The sequence below is a fragment of the Tigriopus californicus genome, chromosome 1 (genome assembly GCF_007210705.1).
Source record: "Tigriopus californicus strain San Diego chromosome 1, Tcal_SD_v2.1, whole genome shotgun sequence".
Classification (NCBI taxonomy): domain Eukaryota; kingdom Metazoa; phylum Arthropoda; class Copepoda; order Harpacticoida; family Harpacticidae; genus Tigriopus; species Tigriopus californicus.
In genome coordinates, this window is record NC_081440.1 from 12125689 (window position 1) to 12151645 (window position 25957).

Sequence of the window (25957 nt, forward strand, 5' to 3'; positions counted from 1 at the left end):
GTGATGGGTTTCAGCTTTGCCAAAACGAGGGAAATTGAGTAGCCATATTATGAAATGTATACTTGTTATCGCGACTTGGATAATAAACTGAAAGTTTTGCCTATTTCTAAGAGGAAACATAACCTTAAGGTAGTGTATTCCATGATGTGTTAGTGCCAACCCAGACAATCATAACTTTGTGATGATCATCACCCCTGAGTGGCCTTTGATTTTTTTTCTTTGTGGACTGCAATTGTAGCAGCACTAACGGTCTCCGTCGGCAGGAACAAGCTCCCTTCTCAGAGGTTTGAAAGGAAGCTCATCACGAAGCGAATAGAGCTGGTCCCGCTGGTGGACAGCCGATTCAGAGGGCTCGTTTAGCGTCCACTGAGTCCTGTGGACATTTGCCTACTCCATCCAAATCCAGCTCGACGACGGCCAGGACCACCTCAGTCAGTTAGGCATTACCACCCAGAGGCCGAATCTCACCAACGCCAGACTGCTGGCGAGGTCCGTGGAGTCAGTGCCAGGATTGAAGAGAGGAGCAGAAGTTGGTGAAGACGACGAAAAACTCTGCCAAGAAAGAGAGGTGATGGTTAAGGGTGGTGATCAAGAACAAGACGATCATAACTCGACAAGCTATTTGTGTTCCCTTGTTTTGTACCGAAGTTTATTCCACAACCTGTGAAATATAGTGATCATGTAGGGGGGGATTGAGGGAGTGTCTCAAACACAGTCTCAGACCAGGTAAGACAATGGAACCAACCTTCGTAATACAGTATTCAGGTTTAACAAGACAACGACCATAGATTGGAGTGGTGTGTGAAGTATCCCTTGCAATTGGGTCAAGTGCTTTCGGCTTGTTGAATTCGGGGCCGATACTTCTGGCAAAGTAAATGTCTCCAATTTCCAGATTTTGTTTTGTCAAGATTTCAGTAAAAGGTCCCATTTTTAGTGGCTAATTGAAGGTTTTCTTGTCAATGCTGCTTGTGAAACAAGCGAAGAAAGATTTGTGATGACTCTTTCAAAATGAAGGTTGACAATCATGGAGACAATTGAATACGTTCACTTTGATATTTGCAGAATGAAGTTGAACAGTACCTCGTTATGATGAGTCACACAATTTTCCACCGCAATCGAAAACATCTCGGTTAGATATGGTTTGTTTCGTTTACTTAGTAAAACAGCAAAGAAAGAAAAAGAACGAAGTCATATGAATAATCCTTTGTTGAGTCACGGAAATCAATGTTTAAATGAAATTGGCCGGGTTCGTAGATTGGGCCCTTCCCATTTAATTGGATTGGATTCTCAGATGCAATACGGGCCCATAAAAATCTGTGCCGGGTCCTTAATTTATTTCCGCCTTGGCGGTCTTCAGGGTCGTAAATTTTCAAATGAGAACGAGTCTCACTTACTGGAAAAAGAGCATTCAATTTAATTAGCCCAAGACACATTTGGCCCCAACATGTGAGCAAATTTCCTCATTTAAACTCGACAAACCTTCGATCGGTCTTCTGCCTTACAACGACGAAAGTGCCAAGAAGATGCCGTTAACGGGCATTACCTTTACCCTTCTATTAAGTAAATGGTGCTTTCATGGCCATTTCATATGCCAAGAGAAGCTGGACATTAAGGCTCAAAAGCCCTCGGACATTAATTCTCGACCCCATGACAAATTGCCTGGTACACATGTAATTCTGTAGCAGTATAAAGCAGGGAATGATCTGCCAACCTTTGTGAACTCATCCATCACAAAGTTGCTGCTCCGAAACCATTTCTCATTGTAATCAAATATCCTTTTATCTTTTCTCCGGACATGAAGTGCCTAACCATTGGAGCACTCCGACTTTTTGCCAGTCGCGCGATGAGGAATTGTCTCCTCCCAAGCCGATAAATCTTGTAACTTATCCCGCGAAAAGCGAATCAACCTCAAAAACGACGACCGCATTCTCGGCACCGCGTTCTGGTTTCTTTTCCACCTCAAGCTCGTAGAATCAAGTACACCCATACTGTGTTTTGAAACTGAAGGGGTACAGTACGGAAACTTAGAGATGAGAGAAGCTCCAGTTGGCGGTGTCCTGCTGATCTGGGGGAGTTAAGAGTGATTCTCATCTTCCTCCATGAAGAACCTAGCCGAGGGTACATTATCTCTGGCCCTAGTCAGGACAGTAGAAGGAGAAAAAAAATCATCTTCATCGACTTGCTCTGGCGTGAAAGTAGAGTATTCCTGGATGAGCTGCATCATCATCATCCGCTCTCCTAACTGAGGGCGCCACCGCTCTGTTCGTTCACATATTCTTTACTGGTGATGATACAAGTAACCAAGGGTGTGGGGGACGTAAAATGAGTGAGTTATTCCCGGCGATCTAGCCCAGATGCGCTTATTCCCACATCGCTTACCTTTTTCCCTCTCATGTTGAGGGAAACGTTGTGCCCTCGTTTAGCAAAAGAGTCCTCTCTGATATGATCCTCCTGAATTAGAAATAACCGCAAGTAATCTAGAATTTTGGAGGTCAAACGCCCTCCTAATCTTGAACCGACAATAGTTCCATGCCAGATGAACTGAAATGTCAACGCTTGATTGAGGGGGGATTAAGTTTGGGCGAATGCTCCCGAAATCTGTTCTTCATCTGTCCAGACCAACTGAATGAAGATGAAGTCAGAAAGAGGCCAACGATTGCCTCCGATTCTGGCCAAAATTGTGTTTGAAACGTTTCTAAACAACTTTTTTGACTAATGAACTTCAAACTTGAGAGCAAGTGAGTGGGCGAGTCCGTCATTGCTGGATTCGTTAGCTCAGTCTTAAGGGATTTTCAGGGATATGCATGTCTGAAAAAAGATTACTTGTTTGCTTGTCTAGTGTCACAATTCTGAATATGCTTTGAGCTTTGCCTTCTCTATCTGCGCCGTTGGCGACATTCCGAGATGAGCTTACTTCGACTGAATTCAAATTTGTCGGGGACTTCCAATTTTGAGAGAATTTATCCTATTTATAAGGCTTCATTCAGTATAGAATGTCGCAACCTTTAGGGGGGTCTTTTGTGAAACTTGTCAAAAACTTTGATGAGGGCTCGTCGACTTGGCCTCCACTTTCAGCGAGTTTTGAAGGTAAGGAAGCCGCAGAGCCGAGTCCTCGTTGTTCTTTGAAAAGGGGATGATGACTCGAGAAATATGCAAGTGATTCTATTTAGATTTTCTTCTCAGAATCGCCCTCAAGGCTCTGGTTGACTCGTTTGTACGTACGTCATTCCTCCTGACAAAATGCTCTTCCTCCTATCAGACGCTTGAAAAGAACTTTTATTACTCATGTTCCACTAGATTTTGCAAGCCGTGTGTCAGTCCCACTTTCCTTTTTATTTGCTCCTTCTCTCACTTGTTCCCACTTCTCACCCCCTGCCAATTCGTAGGACTGCATTTACACTCCTCATGTAGGTACATACCCGCAGACTCCACTACAGCGATCGCTGGCCAGTACCAATTTCTGGAGCGATCTTATCTCGCTCTGCTTATTGTTCCAATCCAGCTCGGTTCCATTGTTCAGAATTGCGATAATCTCCCAGGGGATGGGGAATGAAAAATTCGTGAGGCCATTTCTACTCTGCCGATCCTCCATTCAGCTGACCCCTCCTCACACTCTCCCTAGATTCCATCTGCAAAAATAGCAAACCTACTTTCCCGCTTACTACTCTGTACCATGCTTCAAAGTAGCGTCGTTCCTTTGTCGAGTGGACAAGACATTGTCTTGCTCTCTGGTAGAGCATTCAGAGCTGGAGGCTACCAGGCTATTCAATCCATTACTACGAGTCTCCGAGATAAAAGTGCGTCGGTTGCCTTTTCCCCTTTTTTTATTTAACTTGTGGAGGAACGGCTTGAAAATATATTTGTCCCATTTTGGAACAAAGGGCTCCTGGTTGAAGGTGAAAGACCGCTTTCTATAGTGGGACGAGGATAGTATTGGCAAACTTTTACAAGACATGCAATATTTTGAACGCAAAGCAGTTCCCTTCATTCTCCATGTTAGCGTTCAAAAAAAGAATGTAGGGAAAAGTGTGCCCTTCATGGCATATTCACAAAGTGAGTTGATCAGTAGTTGTGTTGGATGATCGAAATACCAAGATGAAAAGGTTACATCGAATGAAGGCGAATATATTCAATATTTATTGGATGTTTCTTCCTTTGTCTGATCAAGGTCGGAATAAAAAAATGACCTGGAACTGAAGGCTTGAGATTGCGCCGTTTCAAAGGTTTCTTCAACCGGTCTATCAAGACTGAAAAGCAGTTCGACCATCAAAGGTCTCAATGCAAAGGGTTATATGAACTGAACAACAACATGCGTCAAAGAGTCTCTAAATAGCCTTTTGAAGAATCAAGCACTTATTTAGTGAGGCCCTTCCAACGCCGTCTTGGTTGCATTTAGTTGTCCAATTGCCTCGTAATTGTAGAGTTAACAAGTCCTCGCATTGCCATTACTCAGCCCCATAATTTACTCCCTGGTCTCTTCTCATGCCAGAGAAATGACAACCGAATATATATTTCATGACTCTGATCCTACAATGAATCATTGGAACCCTCGTCTATCCCTCCCCCTTGTCATCATTTGAAGTGATATTTTCGATATTGCTTTTTTTCAAATGCATTCCTCCACATTCCGACTTCAGAAAAGGGGTCCAAAAAACCGGTGTCCTCCACAAAACAAGGTTCATTTGAAGTTAAGACTGAATCTTGAAGTGAGCGTGCTTTCCGTAATTAGTCATTGTTCTCGAATGGCATGACTTTTCATGTGTTCAGGTCATGTACGTAAACACAAGACATTCTTAGTGTTCTCAACTCGCTCAATCAGACACCCTTGTCAGCCCAAGTTCATTTTGGTTCCATGTTTTTCCAAGGGATTTAGAATTGCCTTTGCACTGGATGGAGGGCAAGTCAGGTGCGAGTTTTATGGTTCCAAGGGAGAACAATCTAACAATCTTGCTGACTCTCCAAGACGAGATTGGATCCCTGACAACATTTTCTGGTCCTTGCCTTTCATTTCTTACTTTCTCCTTCGTCACTTCGTGATTAGAATCGCCAAAATAGATTTTCAAGGGATTCAAAGCACTCCATCTAGATATTCAAGAAAATGGAGATAAGTGCTCTTTTCTCTTAAGACGAGAAAAAGAGGGACGATATTGGACCTTTTTGAGTAAACAAGAGGGAGGGTTGTTCACCGAATACATCTCAAGCGCAAATATACAGGGGACTATCCTCCGTGATCCCCGGGAAATTGGCAAAAACACGGATGGTATCACACCCCACCTATTTACATTAGATGGCACCTCACTCGATGGCTTATATTATTGGAGAATCAGTACTTTTGCGTTGGCAATTCATTGCCAATGCAAGTGGCTCTCTCCATGCCACCCTCTTCCTTTTAGTTTGATCCGATTTGCTGGTGCGTCCCTGATTTATCGTGGAACTTTAGTGAACTCTCCAACACTGCAGAGGGTAGAAAGTCTCAAAGAAGGGGAGCTAGGGAGCCAACGAGGACTCCTATCTACTCTAACTCTCGTCATTGAGTCAGGTTCACTTCGATTGCTTGTCGGCCAGAGGGAGTGAGAAATTATTTAGAGAATGAGTTGAAGACCCAGGTAGAAAATTTGTAATGCCGCCTCACTGACCTCGTGCTCAAATGTGCAATTAAAGTCCTTCAAGTGATTGGTAGATATCCCTCTAACATGAATTTAATTGAATTCCTTGCTTCCTCACTGCATCCTAGCAATCGTGACTGGGTGAAACTCGGGCAAAGTGAGTATCTAATGCTTAAATTAGTTCAACCCTAAAACACGCCAGTGCCACACTTCATGACTCTTTGTTTCATTGAAAGCTACATCAACCAATATTTTTCTCTCTTACTAGCACACGGCTTATCGTACTAATTGAATTTCGCGCCTCAATTCTCCCGGAGCAATCCGATCTTGTTATGGAAGACTTCCCCGCTCTATCTTCTCTGGCTAGTTGGATGTTGAGAACTAGAAAAAACTGATCCTTTCTTTGGATTCTAACTGTGTGATGTGTCCAACCGCTAAAAGGTGAGGAGGTCAGCATTCCATTGTATTTTTCCACACACCATGGGTTTCCCCCCTTGATCTCGCTCCTACCTCATATCCGTAATAGTGTGGAGGTGATAAGACGTCGTCCTCTCTCTCTCTCCTCCATCATTTCCATCATGCAAGAAGGCATTGGGGCATTTGTGAGTGGTGCGGATACAAAGGCCGTTATTGTAGTGGCTCCAAGCAAGCAAATAATGGCTGGATTCAGGTTTTGACAGGCTTCGTGCACCGACCCACCAACCAACTGTCGTGTTTGATGGCCAATGCCTGAACCAATTCATCCATGCATCAAATATCCTACTGCCTCTTCTTATGTGTTGCGAGCCTTCCCTGTTCATGCCGCACATTGTTATATGTAAGCTTCTGGTTTGATGGAGATATCAATCATTAGATCAACATTGGCCAAACCCAATGGATTGCAGCACAAGCACAAAGCAGTGAAGCTTGAATGCCCGGATCTGCCGACCAGTCAAAGAAGTGAAAGGATTGATCAGTGGTCGTATCCGTCTAAATGACTGTATTATGAGCTAGAAGGTATGATCTAGCTCTGGCTCCAACTCTGAATTGAATTGAATTCCTCATCGCATGCTCTTTTGACGAGTCATGGCATTCTGGATGTGTACTTAGGGCTGACTGACTAGGCATTAGGCATACAAATAGCCATGTTCTCTTTTTATCTAAGAGGAGATTCAGACTCTTTTCTTGGGTGCATGGAGCCTCTGAAGAGAATGACAAAGAACAAGAGCGAATAGTCTTTTTTTTCATCTCCCATCGTGGCCAAACCAAGGCTCTTTGGGTGTAGGATGAGAAAAGAGGTCCTAAATCTTTAAGGGGCTGTTGAACTTGCTGAAACTTTTTTCCTTCCCCTCGTGTAAAGTTTTGACATGGTTCCTAATAGGATGTGATGTGAGTTTGTCCTTCTCAGTTGAATCCAACCTTGGCCACCTTTTTGGCCTAGAATTGAAAAGTCTCAATTGACTAATTGCACTCGCTTAACCAGCTAATTTGGTGACCTCTAAGCTTCTTAGGGAAGATTATTGACTCCCAAAGAACGGGTTAATAATCGCACGGAATGAAATTGACATTCAAACTGTGATAGCGGTTCTCTTAATTGGCTGAAACCCCATTAGCCAAACAATTGCCCAAGTAATAGTGACCCATTTATCACGATTACTAACGACCTAGAGAATCATAATTTGAATGAATGAAACTGGCCTCGAAGTCATTTTGGCTATTACAATTTGCCCTCGTTGTTCGCATCTCGAGCCAAATCATGAATCCACGATTTTGCTCCTTTTTCAATCTTGAGAGGTGCTCCTGCCAGAGACAATCTTGCTTGGAAGCCTACTGTTCCCCATCACTCTTTCAAAGAGGGGAGATACTCGTACGTACAAACATCAAGAAAGACTCAAGGGCCAAAAGTAAATTTTAGAATCGAGAGAAGAGGACCACACACACACTCACGTACACACAGCAGACAGAGATACACACCATCCTGTGAGAGGAGTGCCTGTCTGTGGTATGAGCAAAACCAAGCAACCACCTTCCTTCCTCCAACCACTTTTGTGTACATTGTACAAGGGTGAGATGGGCTTGTGGAGAAATACTAGCGACAGCCAGACGGTGTCCAATGTGCTGGCCGTCTTTACTAAAGAGGCCTGATAGAGCCTCTCTCCCTCCGTAGTGTCTCTATGGCATCTCTAGTGTCTCAAGTTGAGCTCTGAAAATGCTTTTTGCTGCCTGCCTCATACTCCTATCCTCTATGTGAATGGTGTGGTCTATGGTTGAGAGTGAGTGAACAAACTGAAAAGAGAATTCCGGGGTTCGGGAGGCGAAAGAAATGCGTTATTCTGCTCTTTGATGTATTGGCACGAGTGTGTTCCAATAACTGGCCCCTGTGCCACCTCGTGTTGTTGATTGACTGTCAACGGGAAAACAGAAATGGTAAAAGGGGTAATTTCGCTTGATTTTGTCATGACACTCGGGTTTGGAAATCGGTGGACCTTGAAGGGAGGACCAAACAAACTTCTGATGGCGGCTTAATTACCAGGTTTCCAATGTAAGTTCGGAATAACAACCTACAATGGTTCGGACACCTGGTTGACATGAGGGTGAAGACCTTCAAAACCTATGGCAGAGTTAATCCCCCGTCATAGTACAAAGGTCACAGATGAGATAATGTGAAATGACTTGCCCTCATATTGTTCATTGATCCATAGCTCCTCTTAAGCTAGGTCGATTTTTAGGCCTGAGTTGGTAGTGATGGTGGGGTAAAACTTGTCCATTAGCCCTGGTTTTTTTTTACTATCTCAGTTGGTAAGTTGGGCTGGAGCCAGATCTTTTGGTGCTTCAGACACCCACTACATGTGCTCTACCAACCAGTTCAGCCCTAAATGAACAGTATACACAGGAGAACAAGGGAGAGACCCAGCAGGCACTACCATTCTATTATTCATCCAAGATGTAGGACATTCTAGGCCAAGCCAGCTTTTGCAGTTGCTGACGACGGTGGCATCGTGTTGCCCTACTTTCATCAATTATCAGATTTTCTTGGGACAGCAGAAGAGAGAATCTAAATACTCGAGCGAATCTACCACGGATTGAGTCATTCGTAGCCCTTGTCCTTTCTTCAAAAGTCTGAGGCACTTTCGTGCACAGTTGTTCTGATTGTGGTGAATGTTCTGAATGCTTGATATTTGTACAAATGTTGCCCCAATCCATGGTGAAAGGAGGCTGGAAAGAAGCTAAGAGCAAGATAGCCGAGCAATCCCGGAAACTGATTAGAATACGACCCATCTCTGCCATGTTCTGAATAAGACACGGAAAAAGCCCTTGGTTTATACAAACTTCCGTCTTATGCGATAGTACTTGTACTGTTCGTAGTTGTCGAGAACTACGTAATCCGCCGTGTCCTATTTCACTCAAGCTGGCTTTCTGATCACGTTGCGCATTTCCTGAGGGGTCAGGTGTGCCGCTTTGGCGGTTTTTTTCTAGAATTAATCCTCCTGATCGATATCTTTATGGTTGGGAAACTGGTGAGAAAGATAGAGCACAGAATTGTCGCCCTGAAAGCATTTATTTACGCTTGCATTGCCCAATCTTTTCATGGCTTGTGTTTGGATATAGACGGGACTGGCGTGGCTTTGTCCAAGTTTATTGCTTGTTCAAAGTTTCTGGTGGAAGAAGGTGCTTTTGTCTGCTCGGCAATGGAACCCCGTCAATGATCAAACATTAATTTGTACTTCCTTCCGAGTTTCATGGGACAGGAGAGATGTCCCTTTCAATGTGCACCCTCGTCAATCTGTGGCTTCGGGAGGGAGTGGAATGTTGGATATTTTGTCATCCAATTTAGACCAATTGAACAAGTTGTAGAAAATTGGCTTAGACCGTGTTTTCTCCCTCCACTTGGCCATGGAAGATGATCCACATGTGGTGTTTGAATTCCAAGGAGCCAAAACAAACTTCTTTCTTTATGCAAGGGAGGACGTCGCTCGCGTGAAAAAAGGCAAGTTGTTAGTGATTGCGATGGAGTGGAGTGCCGACAGAGTAAAAGTTTTCCTCGCCATGCATTCTCTCCCATCTGTCCAGATTTCCCCTTCTCGATGTCCCTCATCCAACTTTCCTGTCTTGTTCGTTTTGTATTTGGAAATTGATGTCTCGGAACTTTTTGATGATGCCTCTTCCTCCGCCTTCTTTTCCGAGCTTCAGCACGGTTGGGTTGGACCAAGCGCCCTCTACGTTGAATCCAAGATCAACCATTGGAACGCCGGTCTTGATGTTCCGTCTTGTTCCGCAAAGTTTTCCCTAAGACTCTGGCATCATTTTCTTCCCCTTGGCTGGTCCGAAGCCTAGAGTTGATTATCTAGGTCCACTTACTTCTGCTCGTTTCTGTCAGAGATGATTTTTTGGAACAACAATCTGCAGAAGGCCAAAGTGGACCTCAAGAGGGTCAGAAGTTGGATCAAAAAGCACCGCAGAAAATCCATCAGGCGAAGAAGAAGAGGAGGTGGAGCACAAGCGCTGATTGTTTTGTGGTCAATTAAGGCCAGTAACCAACCGACGAATTGGTTGCAGATGCGCCTACTAGGCCTTCTGAAACAAATCCATGATTAGCCGTTTGACATTGACAGACCTTATCTGAAAAGGAGTTGCATTATGAATATTCTTCGACTTGACAGCTTAATTGCAGATTGTTATCGCCGCAAATGCCATTACCAGCATGACCTATATCCATCCTTGATCTATCTTTAAAAGAATGAGGAGAAGGGTCCATGAGAAGTGAAAAAAAATGATTATGAGCCCTGAGCTGACGCAACTCAGATCATCAATATTGGAAGTAGCAAAGATCAGTTGATAATCCGTTCAATCATTTATGGGGAGCTTTGCCAAGCCTTCTCAGAGTTGAATGAAGCAATTTCGCGCTTCTAGTCCAAATCTGATTTGGTTGAAGGGATCCGTGGTAGTGGTACAAACTCAATTATTTTACCATTGCTCATCATCTGAGTCACCCATAATGCTCCCTTATTTCTCTTGACCATCTTGGCGGATTTGGATCAGGATCAGTGTCTCAACCAGTCCTTCTCATCTTTCCCCCCTCGTTTACTTACGCTAGGAGGGTATCAGAGATTGCATCCAATTATTCTCGGAGAATCAGCTAATTTTCATGCATGACGGATCGTATCGCAAACAAACACCAATACCATCAAGATTCGACATTGTAACCAGCCCTCTGGCCATTCGACTCGGCTCTTTTAGAGCTTGTCCTAGTGATCTCACTAAGCTTCGTATGACTGACAAAGGAAGCACATTTAGTGCTTCGCCGTCCTGTGAGAAAATTCGTGCTCACGTCTAAAGAATACTGTAGTATGAAGCTGTAGATTGGATTGTAGTTGGAGCGTGCTTATCTGATCTTGAATCCAAGTTCCTCTCGGTTAGAATAGAGACGTTTTGTTTGAAGGAGCAACGTGATCATCGATTTTGTGTCGGCCGCAAATTTGTTTGGTCTAAAAATGGCTGTGCTTCCTTGAACTGAAGGGGAATAAAACTTGCGGCCTTGCTCCTCTTTGGCTTCGGTTGTTTCTCGGTAGAAATGGCCCGATAGCCATAGTGCACACTTCCCGGAATCCTTGGGAAATGGTTGTAAACGGACGACCGTCTTGGGGCGAACACCAACTTTATTGAAGGCGTTTTCTTGAATACCCTTGATGCTCTTGCCTCATGCAGGAACCAACATGGTCTCCGAGTTGCTGAGCTGCCTGCACGAGCAATCTATTCACAGATACCTATTATTTGTCATAAGGCATGACCCATCATGTCATTCCCTGGCCTCACAAATGAGGCTGAAAAGAAAGGCCCCTACTTCTTGCCTCAGGGCGAGAAATAGGCCCCTTTTATGCGGTCCTTTGTCAGCAAATTTAGGTCACTGGAGACTTGACGTGTGTCGGGTTAAATTCGGAGTACCACTCACGTGGAACATGGGAAGAACAAGCTGGGTCCATTTTGCCAATCTAGCTTGGGCAGAAGGTGCACATGCTGAGAAAATGGTACCTTGACTTTTTCGCCCTTCTTTGCAGACCTCCAATAATAATAATATCCGACCCCCATTCAAGGATGAATTGAGTAATGGAGTTTCGCCTTATTATTTTCATTATCTGGTACCTTTCCGCGAATGAGTTGTACATGGTGGTGGTTCGTCCTCGAAGCAATTGGTTCAAGTATCCTAATTGCTTCATTTAGAAGATTGGGAAAACGAACGGTCACGATGTATTACCAAGTGTAGAGACGGGGAAACCATGCTCATTCTACTACTCGTACGCTACTATCACCACCACAGAGAGATTCCAGTCGTCGTCGACTTCGATCCTGTGTAAATCTGCCCCACCCCTTTTCCCTCCCCTCAATTGCCAAACATTTTCGTCAGATCATGGTTATGCACAAATTGAAAGCAGGGTCGGTTGCGTGGAAAAACCATGGCCACGAGAATCTTGGAACGGAGGATGGATGACGCATGCAAACCCAAGATAGAAAACCTAGCCTAGAAGCCTAGAAAAAAGTAAATTAACGAAATTCTTTACCCGCTCTTCTACCTAGCCCAATATTCTAATGACCTCGAAAATGGAGCAATTCCTAGCCAAGACGAGCCCTTGTTTCCCCTTTCCCGGTCTCACAGCTTACAATAATGGTTCATATTTACTCAGAGACACTCTAACGACATGCATGCAAATGAGAATGTGTCCTCGGTCCTCCTGGCAGTTATGGTTATGTACCTATCTTCTTGTTGGCAGAACTTTCTCTGAATAAAATGATTCAGGGGCTCGTTTGGCGCCCGCACAGATGTTCTGTGTCCTGTGTATTGGGCGTGTGAGCTTGAGTTTCTCGTGTTAAAGGTGGATGACGGATGATTTCCTGGCCCGATAGGACATTAGCTAGCCTACCTACTATCTGCTACGCATGATGGCTCAAAATGGGGCATAATAGACCCAAATCAAGCACTTGTCTTGGCAAAGCATTCGCACTCGGCAAATTCCAGAATCCAGCATCCAACCAGACCTAAGGCTAGAAACGCCAGAAGTTCGCCCTTATACTTATCGTTCAATGACGATGGTGAGGTTTGCAGATTAGCGTTCCTACCCGTTGTGTTTTTTTCCTCTCGAGATTGTCTCTTATTCCTTGTGGCTTTTAGGGGGGCAAAATTTCACATGGAACCCGAGGAAAAGGCGCCTGCTCCGACCACAGTTAACTGTCAAGAATGTTAAAAAGTTGGATAGATGGAAACGGGAAATGCATTTTTGTACTCGTGTAGCACCACATTTCATTCATGATGCCTCCTGAAGTTGCATTCAAAAATTATGGACACAGTTCGAAGAAGTTATGAAATGTCGTTTTCACCAATGTGGAAACCCCACGGGTTTTAAATGCGGGATTGAATTATTCATAATTAGAGAGTCCAAACTGCTTGTGTCAGTCAATCCTGTGTGGGCTGTCAGAAATGTCAGAATTGTGTCCCAAATAGTTTTTGTTGACCTCCCATTGTCCATGGTCACTGCCCCCTCTGCTCTACTGTACTGCAGTAGTAGAGGAGTTCATTGGCTGTGATGCGATCTAAAAACAGTCTTGGCATGCAAAGACACCATCATAATGCGAGATTGATGACTTTTTTGTGCTCAGTCCCAAGTGGATTGGAATCGGGTCGTCGACTGCGTCCAGATTCGTTGTTTTTTTGCCTTAGCCCCCCACCAAATCAACCATCACCAATGAGGAGCCATCTCTTCAAAGCTCATAAAATGAAATGAAACCACGAGAAGTCGATCTACGAATTGACTTTGAGCGGTCTCGGTCGGAGATGAGGTTACTGTGGAGAATATTCACGAACTCTTTGGAAAAAGTGGTCTTGCACGAATGAGCCAAGGACATGTGAGAGATAAGGCACCTGGTGTTGGTTTTGCCTTGTGTCAACTCCTCCTGGTTTTCATTCATGATTTTGCTATGAGCACTACCTACAAACGACGAGAGATGATAAGGAGATAACAAAATACACTCTGAAACTCTGAACCAAGAGACTCCTGGAGACTCCTCGGCCTCGACGTGATAAGACCAAGATTTGTTCCACTCGTTGTGTTCCATGTTGGGAATTCCTACAGCTCCATCATGACCCCGCTTGTGTGGTGTCAAATATTTCCCCCAAAGACCTGCAGATAGTAACCAGGCTTGCTCTCAAAAGCTCCCGGCTTTTTGGGCTAATCGTTCGCCTTTTTCTCTCTTCCTTTTTGGTCTTGGTTCCACTAGTGCTCAGTCGCTGTGGAACTACTAAGTCAATGGGAAAACAGGGTCGTCTTTCCCTCCTTCTCTCTTCCACGAATGTGTACCAAAGGCTGGGTCTCTTTTTTGGTCCCTTCGTCGTCTTCCTCCTCAATGGAACCAACGTTGCAGGGCTCTAGATGGAAACTAACTTTTATTCAAGGCCTCACTTTGGCATCCTTTTTCATTGAAAAAAAGTATTGGGGGCTTTTATTAGCAAGATCTGAGAAAAAGTATCGCTCGACTTGAACTTGTTGAGAAGCCAGTCCGGAATCGTGCCATTTCTAGCCCACACTTTTTGTGCCATCAAGTCCCTCTTGGAAGTGGCAAGTTCGGGGAGGAAAGGACGCTGAAATAGTCGGTGCACACGGAGATGGGAGTGGGGCTGAAGGACCAAAGGACTGAAGGGAGTTCCAAGAACGATGAACGGAGAAAGCTGCAAGGAAAAGAACGAGCTTAATGGAGGAAAACTCAGGAGAGAAAGACGAACTCTGGAGGAACTGGCACTGGTGTTGTTGGAAGAGGAGGAGGTGGTGGTTGGTTCTTTGGTATGGGCACTGGTGGTGGAGGAGAAGAAGGCACCACTCCTTCAAATGGCAATTCCCTCTGTCTTGAAATGTTTCTCATAGATCATAAACTTTGGATTATAGCACTGAAGTTCGAAGGGAAAGACGGAGCCAACCATTTGGAAACCACCCACTTTTTTCCTCGACGATTCACAACCATAAAACAGAGCAAGAGCGGAGCGCCTACTACTCCACTCGGCTTTATTCATTCGCTCATTCGTCAAGTTTAAGGTAGATTGAAAAGTGGGCTAGATTTTCTGGGTATTTCGGCCAAAGAGAAATCCCGTGCCTCCCCCTTCTTCGGATTTTAGAGGGATCTCTAAAATCAGACCGGAAAGCGCCATTAGACCCGAGTCACTAGGTTTGATGATGAAGAGGAAACGAAGAATTATCGAAAATGGGCCATTCTGAGCTGAGCTGAGAATGGGAAAAAGACCCTCCTCAAAAAGGAGACAAAAGCCGAGATTCATTTTTAGGCCCTCTTTGATGTTTGTCAGATGTGACTTGTCGTTAGTTTTCCTTATTTCATACATTCGGTGGGGAAGCAACAACACAGCCTTGATATTTTGTATAAATCGCTGAAAGCTTTGCCTCGGGCGAATGGATGAGATAAAAAATGCGCTTTCAGGAGGTTTCCTTCTTTGAGTCAAAAGATGAATTAATCGACCTAGGCCTCGGATGACATCCATGGCTCATTATTAATTTCCAAGCAACCTGTAATTACTCTCCGCTCAGCTTCATCAATCTTCGTTGACCATCAAGGGGCTGATTTGCCCGGGAGCGCCTCTGGATTCTCCTAGTCCTTTTTAAAACTCGCGCCTTCCAAGCAAATATAAAAGAATCTCTCAAACGAATCGAGTTCTGAACTAGCAGACACGAAGAGTGCTCCAATAATTCCGGGAATGAACTTTTCCTCCCCCAAGAGAAGATGCATTTTTGTCTCCCAACTCCGTCCGCCGAGAAAATTATATTGGCTTCTAACGACCTTGGCGCTTGCGGGAATTCAGTCTTGTACTAGTATGCACAATTATGATGAAGAACTCGTACACCATTTGTGCGAACTTCGAACCCAAGATCCTTCTTGCCCATGAGCGTGGTGCACTGATTGCACTCCTTCTTCCTCGTTCGGGGCCGGAATGCTCAGAAACCGAAGAAAATTAAAATTTGAAGCCCTTCGAGTCCGAGATTTTGTTCGCAACTCCTTCTCTTTCCCCCTTGTGATGATATGCATTTTGTCCGAACCTTTAGCAGCAATCAATATAATAATTCCGGGTCCATTGTTCTCTGGCCGATTGACGATGATGTGGTTTGAGACCCTTTAAAAGATTCTTTCTATCGAAGATAACATCAAGCCCCCACCAAAATAGAAAAAAAGAAGAGAGAAAGAGATCCCTCAAAGGGATCCTTATGCACCTTTGCAGGGCCTCCTCTTTATGCCCATTTGGTCGTCGTGGGGTGAACGAAGCTTCTGACTAGATTTTCCTCTGAAAGGCAATCATTGCTAACCTGAACTGAATTCCGAATCTTGCTTGCTTGCTAGCCTGCCTGCCTACCTGCCTGCCTGCCTGCCTGCCTGCCTGGAAAGCTAAAATGACTTGAATGGAACTGTCTCGAGCTTTGTAGACATTTGGAAGAGGACTCTGACATTTTCTTGGCAATGCCAATGAACAACGTTGCATTTAAGAGGGATTCAAATGCCAATTTTATTACCACCAATGCCACATCCAAAGAGAATGGAGAATGGCCCATTTGGCGGCCTGCCTCCCGCCTTCGTGGACACACAATGGTTCCCGGACGCTTCCTTTCTTGCATAAGATTTATGTTACAAGTACTTAACACAAGTTTGGCCAATCGCTGGATATTGTTTTAGCAATTCTCGCAAACGGAAGCAATATTTTATTTGCTGATGCTTAACTGCCAATGAATAAAGGGCCATATTGTGTCATTGGCAGGCAATCTTGGAAGGTGTTATCTTGCCGATAAGCACTTCTCATATTTGCTACAACGGACAGGAATGAGCTTGAAAAAAATAAGAAGGCTTGGAGAAGCTTGACCTCAGCCTTCATGTGATTTGTTGCTTACACGAGGAAGGGCCTCCTCTATGGGTGGTCATGATTGCAGATATTTCTTCGAGTGCAATCTTCAAACATTGAAATGGTGGCCCCAGTGCAAAAAAGAGCTCAAGTTGAAGCAAAAACGTGGTATTCCAACCACGCTCAAACGGACCAAGTCAAAGAAAGAAAATCGGTTTTGGACGGACTCCAATGCAAATTTGACGATATCCTTTAACTTGCCGTGACATTGATGCTCTGCTCCATCCAACTAAAGGCCTGACCAAAACGGAATGGATGACTTTCAGTCAAAAGAAATGAGGAAAAAAGAGATCTCGCCAGATTACATACCTGAGTTCAGAGGGCTTGAGAAAAGCGTATCAAGATTTCTCTGAGCCTACTTTGACATGTGAGAAGATGATCGTCAGTCTGCCATTCGGATTTGTATCTTGCGTTCATTGAGAGCCACAAACAGGAGTAGCCGTCTCTGTGTTCTACATTTGTCTACGTTTCAGAGAGAGAGATCTTGAAACTCGAAGAATGTCTGACGAGTCTATCTTTCAAACTTGGCTAATTCAGTGCTTGCTTGCATCTCTTGGAGCGTTTTTATTTCAAATGAAATTGGACATGATTGCAGATCTAAATCGGAGCCAAATTCCCACGCATTAATTGAAATTTTGGGAAATGCGCCTCAAATGTGCTTTATCAAGGAGCACGAGGTAGCAAGAAAGAAAATAAAACAAATCTGCCCTACCATAACAATCATGTTACACTTGCTCCAAACTTTTGGCCCTCTGTTCTCGTCTTCTCCTGCAGTCAAATTCTACCTGAAGGACAGTTGAACCGTTGGATGGTTCCTTATCTCGTTTGTGGTCTAACTTTGTGGCCTCAAGATTCGAGATAGGTCCATGAACCTGGTAGTCCATGCGTGAATGGGGAAACGAAATTCCTCAACCAACTGATAAAAACTTTTTTCCACATTCCTGTCCTGGAGCTCGACCGGTTCCTCCCTACATGGGGTGAGCAGAGCTGCTCCGGAACAGCTTCAAAGATCGACAGCAAAGCTATCTGAGTTCTGCTGGTATGGTTGGTAGCTGCATGTAGTAGTAGTAGTAGTAATAGAAAGAGCTATGTAAGAGTACCGTGTGTGCGTTCTATGGTAATGGCTCGAGTCCAAAGGGTACCTTGGATGGGCCACACATGTTTTTTACTCGTCTGATTGAAATGGAGTCGTAAGAATTTAGACGAGATAATGCTAATTGTTTTAGATTCTTCTGACTTTCAAGGCGATATAGCGGATATCTAATTGAATGGTATTAGACTATCCTAGTCTAACCAGTTCAGCTGATTCGAGTGACTGATTTGAGTGCCTTTCATTAACGCAACGTTCTTCAATCTTTTCAGGCCCGATCACAAGACGTGATACCAACGCAAAGGGAACCCGGCATCTTCCAATCACGGCAATATCAAAGCGAGAGCCTGAAATCTTCGCGAGAGACTTCGCCTTTCCCTCAAAGTGTCAAGATGACATGGGCCTGGGGGGTTTGATTGATCCCTGAAAATCCGTCGAAATCATGGTGGCGTGGGATCTGGGTCGATTATGGGTCCTTTGGGTCCCTATCCTATGTATTTGGGACTCTTTTGGGACCCAAACGGGAAGGTTGGCGTGGGCCCAAGACATCGTGAAGGAGTTTAGCGACGAATACGCCTGGAATAACAATGAGATCCCACAATTCAACAACCTCGTCATCGGCAAAGTGACTGGTCGGGTTTACATCGGGGCGGTGAATAAGCTGTATCAGCTCTCGCCTGATCTCGAACTGACCGTGTCAGCCATCACGGGGCCCAAGGAGGATTCCCCCGATTGCAGTGTCTTGCCCGATTGTCCGGCTTCAGTCCAGAAGAAGCTCACTAACAACGTCAACAAGGCCTTGGTCATTGATTATGCCGAATCGAGGCTCATCGAGTGCGGCTCTTTGTTTCAAGGGGTTTGCACCGTGCGGAGTCTGAGAAACATCTCGATCGTGGAAAAGAACGTGCGTGAGCCCGTCGTTGCCAACAATGCCACGGCTAGTACGGTGGCCTTTATCGCACCGGGACCGGATAACCCGCCTATCACTCAGGTGCTCTATGTGGGTGCGACTTTCACGGGAAGCGGACCCTATCGATCCGAAGTCCCGGCTGTGTCTTCACGAAGCCTCAATTCTGACACGTTGTTCGAGATTGCTCAAACGGCGGTGACGACTGGCACCCGTATTGCTGTGAATTCCTTGGCCCGTGAGCAATATCCCATCAACTACATATACGGATTTAGCTCTGAAGGGTTCTCGTACTTCCTCACTACCCAAATGAAACAATCGGATCCGAGTCCATTTCACTCCAAGTTGGTGCGTGTGTGTCATAGCGATAAAGACTACTACTCCTATACGGAGATTCCCATCGAGTGCATCAGTGACAACCCAATGAAAGACTACAATCTAGCCCAGGCCGCTTATGTGGGGAAACCAGGCTCGGATTTGGCTGCTAACCTGGGAATCACTGCCCAAGATGATGTACTTTTTGCCGTGTTTTCGGAGGGTGACTCAGCCGAGGGAGATGTGACTTCCAAACCCAGCAAGAACAGCGCCCTTTGTGTCTACTCCCTGAAATCTATTCGCCGAAAATTTATGCATAACATTCAACGATGTTTCACGGGAACTGGATCCAGGGGTTTGGGCTACATCTCACCCAGTCTGCCGTGTATCAACACCAAACTCACCCAAATCCGGGAAGATTTTTGCGGTCTGGACGTCAACACGCCTTTGGGAGGAGAATTGCCCGTGTTCGCGAAGCCAGTGTTGACTTTTGACTCCCTTTTGACGGGCGTGACTGCCACGAGTACGGGTGTTTATACAGTAGCCTTCCTTGGGACTGGAGATGGATACATGAAGAAAGTGGTGGTTGAATCGGCTTCGGCTGGCGTGGAGTATGCGAATATTCCTATTAGTCTGGGTCATGGCATCAATTCGGACATTCTCTTTGATCTCAAGCAAAACCATGTCTACATCATGTCAGATAAGAAGCTGTCTAAGGTTCAAGTCCAAGATTGCTCCGTGTACAAGTCTTGCGGAGACTGTTTAGGTTCCAAGGATCCTTACTGCGGCTGGTGTTCTTTGGAGAACAAATGCAGTTTGAGAGGCGATTGTAAAGATGCGGCTATGGACCCATTGTATTGGATTTCGTACAAATCGGGCCGATGCACCACCATCGCCTCGGTCCACCCGGTCGAGATCCAAAGAACCACTGCCCGAACCTTGACTTTGGTGATTGATAACCTTCCATCTCTAGACGGTAAATTTTTGTGCGTGTTTGAGGCCAATGGCAAAACCCTGACCACCAATGCTAACCGCACTGCCACCGGGGCGAGTTGTACCACTCCTCGAAATGATCTCTTGCCTTTGATCCCAGCTGGGCAACATCATTTTACATCCGTGTTATCCGTGAAATTGGCCGAAGGAACCGACTTTGTGTCTACGAACTTTACCTTCTTCGATTGCAATACATTTTCCTCATGTACATCTTGCGTGTCCTCATACTTTCCATGTGATTGGTGTGTGGATGGCCATCGATGCACTCATGACGTGGGCGAGAACTGTAGGAACGACGTTTTGATTACTGGAATCAAGCGTGTTGGAACAAGTCTCCGGTCCGGTCCCAATTTCTGTCCACGAGTCAATTCGACGTCTGGTGGAAGCTCGGAGATTCTGGTTCCCTCGGGCATCAAGAAAGCCATTCAAGTCAAAGTGGACAATATCGTTACCTTTCTCTTGCAAAATCGTTTTGTTTGTCAATTCAACATTGAAGGGCGTGTCACCAGCGTCAACGCCCAACTTCTGGGCGATTTAATCTATTGTGACAAGATGGAGTTTGCCTACACCTCACGGGCCCCAAATATAAGTGCCACATTTGCCGTGATTTGGGACGGATCCAAACCATTGGACAATCCCGATCAGATTCACGTTTTGATCTATCGGTGCAAGGAGATGGCTGACAATTGTGGTAAATGTTTGTCCCTGGACGAGAAGTTCGAATGTGGCTGGTGTCAAAGCTCGGAGAAATGCGAGGTCAAGGAGAAATGTGGGGATCAGGCCAAATCATGGCTTAATCGCGATCAGACCTGTCCCAATCCCAGGATCCTTTCCTTTGAGCCCACTTTGGGACCTTGGGAAGGTGGAACCAACATCACCATTCGGGGCATCAATTTGGGCAAGGAATTCCGAGACATTTATGGAGGGATCACCGTGGCGGGCATTCAATGTGACCCATACGAGTTCCTTTATGTGCGAACAGAGGAGATTGTGTGTAAAGTCGATGGGCCTGGTACAAGAGAACCTCGCAGTGGACCAGTTATTGTGAAGGTGGCAGACTTTCGAGGCGAGTCGAAACAAAACTACGAATTCATCCATCCCGAAATCAAGGCCATTCGTCCCAGACGTGGACCCATGTCTGGTGGAACTCGCATTAAGATCCTTGGAGACTACATGAATGCTGGAAGCCATATCGAGGCCTTCATTGGAGACGCACCGTGCACAATTGTGGAGACACGAACGGATAAGGCCATCTGTATAACTGGTCCTTCAGACGCTCTCACCAAAGCTGAAGTGAGAATGGTCTTCGATAAGGGCACTCGAGTTCTGTCTGGTAGGCGATTCGAGTACGTGGAAGATCCAAAGATTGACTATGCAGATTCAGGGAACTCGGGCGTGAGGAAAATTCCAAAAGGAATCCCCTCCGGTGGGATCAACATCACCGTGGTTGGTGCTAATTTCAATTATATTCAGGATCCCAAAATGTACGTGATCTTCCAAGACCAACGCCATGAAGGGCCCTGCATGGTCGTGGATAACCGAAAGATGCATTGCAAATCCCCCAAGATTGAGGCTCCCATCGCTTGGAGAAGTATCGATAATCCTGAACCGTTGAAACTGGATTTCGGCTTCATTATGGATTCAGTCTCCAGGGTTCAGAACCTGTCCAAGGTACTCAATTCCCATGTGCTCATCTACCCGGATCCGGAGTTCAATGAATTCGATGAAGACGATGGAATCAAGTACTATAAGAGCGATTATTTGACTCTGAATGGCAAGAACCTGAACCGAGCTAGCCGTGAGACCGACATGAAGGTCAGGATTGGTTCGAAATTCTGCAATGTTACCAGTCTCTCCTTGAATCAACTGACTTGTAAGCCACCCGAGGAACAACCTCCAGCTTGGATCAACAACCAGGAAAGTTATGATGAGCTTCCAGAAGTGATTGTGTCCATTGGAGACAACCTCAAGTACAACATTGGAAAACTCAGCTACAGTCTTGGAGGTGAAGGCCAGCTGCCCAAAACCGTGTTGATAGGCGTGGCTTTGGGTGCGGCGTTGTTACTTTTGGTAGTCATTGGTATCCTGATCCTATATCGTAGAAAATCCACAGAGAGCTCGCGTGTGCTCAAGAACATGCAAGAACAAATGGATGTGCTCGAATTGCGTGTGGCGGCTGAGTGCAAAGAGGCATTCACTGAACTTCAAACCGAGATCACGGAATTGGGAATTGAGCTTCAACACGGTGGAATCCCATTCCTCGATTATCGAACCTATTGCGTCAAGATTTTGTTCCCATCAGTTCAAGATCATTCTGTTCTTCAATGGGACCGACCAGAACTTCAGAGGAGGGAGAAGGGTCTGCGCATGTTCGGCCAGCTCATCATGAATAAGACCTTCTTAGTGCTGTTTATCCGAACCCTGGAAAGCAACCGATACTTCTCAATGCGGGACAGAGTCAACGTGGCCTCTCTTATCATGGTCACGCTCCAATCCAGAATGGAGTATTGTACGGACATCCTGAAGACCCTACTAGGTGATCTCATTGACCGCTGCATGGATGGCAAGTCCCATCCCAAGCTGCTTCTCCGTCGTACAGAATCTGTGGCTGAGAAGATGCTCTCCTCGTGGTTCACGTTCTTGCTGTACAAATTCCTACACGAATGTGCGGGTGAGCCCCTGTACATGCTCTATTGTGCCATCAAACATCAAGTGGACAAGGGTCCCGTGGACGCCATCTCTCACGAGGCTCGATATTCGCTGAGTGAAGAGAAACTCATCCGACAACAGATTGAGTACCGTCAAATGAATGTGTTTGTTTCCATGTCCCCCCAAACGATCTACATGTCGGGTCTGGATCCCCAAGGCGACAACATGGACATCCCAGTCCGCGTTTTGGATTGCGACTCCATCTCTCAAGTAAAAGATAAGTCTCTGGACACCGTGTATCGAGCCTTCCCTTACAGTCAGCGCCCCAAGAAGGAGGACCTGGATCTGGAATGGCGCACGGGCACTTCAGGTCGCCTCATTCTGTATGACGAAGATAGCACAACCAAGACCGAAGGCGATTGGAAGCGCATCAACAACCTCAACCACTACCGAGTGCCAGATGGTGCTCTCCTCACTCTAGTCCCGAAGCAATCCAGTATGTACAACATATCCACCATGTCAGACAAGTCGGACCGACACCTGTACCACAAGTACGAGACCCTGAACCTCTCGAAGATGGGGGCCAATCACTCGCCTCCCATGAGTCGGGCCACGTCACCGCTCAACCACGAGTACGACAACGGTCTGAAAGTGTGGCATCTGGTCCGACACGAGTGGGACAACGACAAAGATGGCGAGAGGCACAACAAGATGGTCTCCGAGATCTATCTCACTCGACTCTTGGCCACCAAGGGAACGCTCCAGAAGTTTGTGGACGACCTTTTCGAGACAATCTTCAGCACGGCTCATCGAGGGAGTGCCCTCCCCTTAGCCATTAAGTATCTGTTCGACTTCTTGGACGATCAAGCCCTGCAACACGGGATCACGGACGACGAAGTGGTTCACACGTGGAAAAGCAACAGCTTGCCCTTGAGGTTCTGGGTGAACCTGATCAAGAATCCTGACTTTGTGTTCGACATCGGCAAGAGCAATATAGTGGACAGTTGTCTGTCAGTGACCGCGCAAACCTTCATGGACGCTTGCTCCACGTCGGAACACATTCTGGGCAAGGATTCGCCCAGCTCCAAGTTGCTCTACGCCAAGGACATTCCTGTTTACAAGGATTGGGTGGACCGGTATTATAGTGATATCAAAAACATGCCCGTGATCTCGGACCAGGACATGAATGCCATGTTGGCCGAGGAATCACGACTCCATGCAAATGAGTTCAATTTGAATAGTGCTCTCCATGAGTTGTACCAATACGCCGTTAAATATAACGAGCAACTCATCCAGACCCTTGAGGATGACGAGTTCAGTTGCAAGCAGAGATTGGCCTACAAACTTGAGCAAGTCCACAACGTCATGCAGAGTAGCGAATAGTTCTGATTGGAGACCTTGTTCGATTGGGATAAATCTGTCTTTTCCAGCATGAAGAAACATGGAAATGAAGCAATCGGTATTCATTGAAATCATTCTCATCATACGATAATTGTATTGTGACTAGTAACCCTTGAGATTAGACCCACTCAGTTTGTTCCAATTCACTCGTCTTGCTAGAACCTGATCAGTTTGAACTTCGTGAAATTGTCACAAATCCATACTCATTTTATTATTGGCCATGATCATTCAAATATTGTGTGTAGTGACTTTCTACTTGCCATTATTATTATTACTATAATCATCTTCATTATTATTATTGCCATTATTATTCTGCTACTACAACAACTACTACTACTACTATCGATCACTACTTACTCATCATAAAAGCGTTGTTCCGCTCCCACTTTTATATTGATCGGATGTTAAATGCTTCTCAAATACATTCTTTTTCAATACCAAAGGTTACAATAAACACTGAAAAACTAACTGTGCGAAGTATGTGCTTTGTTTGCAGATGTCTGAAGCTTAAGATTTAAAAATACAGTGTCCTTGTCCTTGAAGACTGTTTCAGAATGGATTGATTGCTCGATCAAACTAGTGGACGATGCTTATGCAAAAAAGATAACTCTATAATGAATTGGTTTGAAACGCCTTTGAGAGGGCTCCAGTCGTGGTCCATTAAACCTTAACTTATAACATAAAATGTAGGAGCTCGTTTATCATAAAATCGATCATCGCAAAACGTGCTAAAAGCGTTCAGAGGTTGGCAGGTTCACTGGTTTGATTGATTGCTGGAATTGAAACGTCATGATTTTAATGGATTGAAAATGTTTTTAATAAGAATACGAACTGGTATCTTTTATGATGCAGGTTGAGTGAAGAAAATGTCATCCGTTAAAGTTTATTCCATTTTAACCAAAAACATCGTATCCAAGGCAATTCAGCAAATATTACAGGCAAAGTTTGCTGAATCCGAGTAAAAAGTGCATCTTTGAGAACTCATTTATTCTCTTGAAGTCTTCTATGGCTGTTAAAAAAACCCAATCAAACTAGTGCAAACTTACATGATTTTAAGGACGACATATGAAATTTTGAGCTGTTTTGAGATTCAGCCAGAAAAAGAAAAATATTCATTCATTTTTGTGACAATGAAAATTTTAATTACTTTTCAGGGAATTTGAGTAAGATGAAATAAAGGAATTTTGGAGCTAAAACGCTGAAAACTGGATCAATAATTCCCACTTAGCTCAGTAGTGGCTAAAGAAACCATATGCTTACTTGGATTCAGGTGCTAAGTCGCCTTCAAAATTAAAACAAATAGGTTCTTTTAAAGGTTATTGTTATTTATCTAGATGCATAACTTTTAATCTGAGCAAAAAAATCCATTCAGAAATACAACCAAAGTTGTTCATTTTGCTTTTTAAAGCTATAAAAATGCCACAATGTGTTTAGGTATTGATCTTAAAACTTTAATTTTAACCACCTTTCCGTGCATGCTATGCTTCTTCTTTTTTGTTATTTTGTATGCCCTGTATCATATTGTTAGACTTGGCCAAATTCAAGAGTTTAGTTTTGAGCTTCGTTAAACTTTGGCAGAGGGTAATCAGGACAAAGGAGCTGGTTTTAATTTTGACCCACAAAAATTTTTAGGCAAGCGAAAAACAGCAAGTTATTTGCTATGCTTCACCACATCAGATTGTTTAGCTTCAATACTCTGTTTGGGAACCATGATCATCTGGTTGTATGAAAAATTTGAAAGCGTAAGGGATAGAATATCCTGCCAAATCTTATTGGATGTCTAATAACATGATTCAATCTGTTCGCCATCTTACATCGAAAGGAACCCCCGCATTCAAAACTGGAAATTGCAAGAGGCTTCTCGGAAGAAAACATTTTTTTCACGCAACCCCTTATTTCATTCATCTGTTCTCCAGTTTCCATCCTCTCTTGCTATGAAATTAGTTATGCAAGATCCCCATTTAAGGGGGTTTGCATCTTACATGGTTAGTTCATAACTAACGTAAACTTGCGTTCTGAATAATAAAATTGACATTTCTTTTTTTTTTCATTGGATTTCTTTAGAAGACGAGCCTGAG

General features: G+C 44.7%; 1 protein-coding gene across 2 annotated transcripts; it reads left to right on the top strand.

The window, feature by feature from the left end:
• The first annotated feature begins 465 nt into the window (after positions 1–465).
• Positions 466–24347, top strand: LOC131877012 (plexin A3-like). Of its 2 annotated transcripts, none has more exons than XM_059222569.1 (2): positions 466–726; positions 17887–24347. In XM_059222569.1, exon 2 carries the CDS (start codon positions 18057–18059, stop codon positions 23859–23861), a length of 5805 nt encoding a protein of 1934 aa, XP_059078552.1. In that variant the 5' UTR covers positions 466–726; positions 17887–18056; the 3' UTR covers positions 23862–24347. The 2 variants fall into 2 exon arrangements, with proteins under 2 accessions (XP_059078552.1, XP_059078561.1); XM_059222578.1 differs by lacking the exon at positions 466–726 and adding an exon at positions 17439–17714.
• The last annotated feature ends 1610 nt before the right edge of the window (positions 24348–25957 follow it).

Excerpts from the sequence above, each read along its gene's own strand:
- LOC131877012 (XM_059222569.1), top strand. The coding sequence starts at position 18,057 with ATGGTGGCGTGGGATCTGGGTCGATTATGGGTCCTTTGGGTCCCTATC.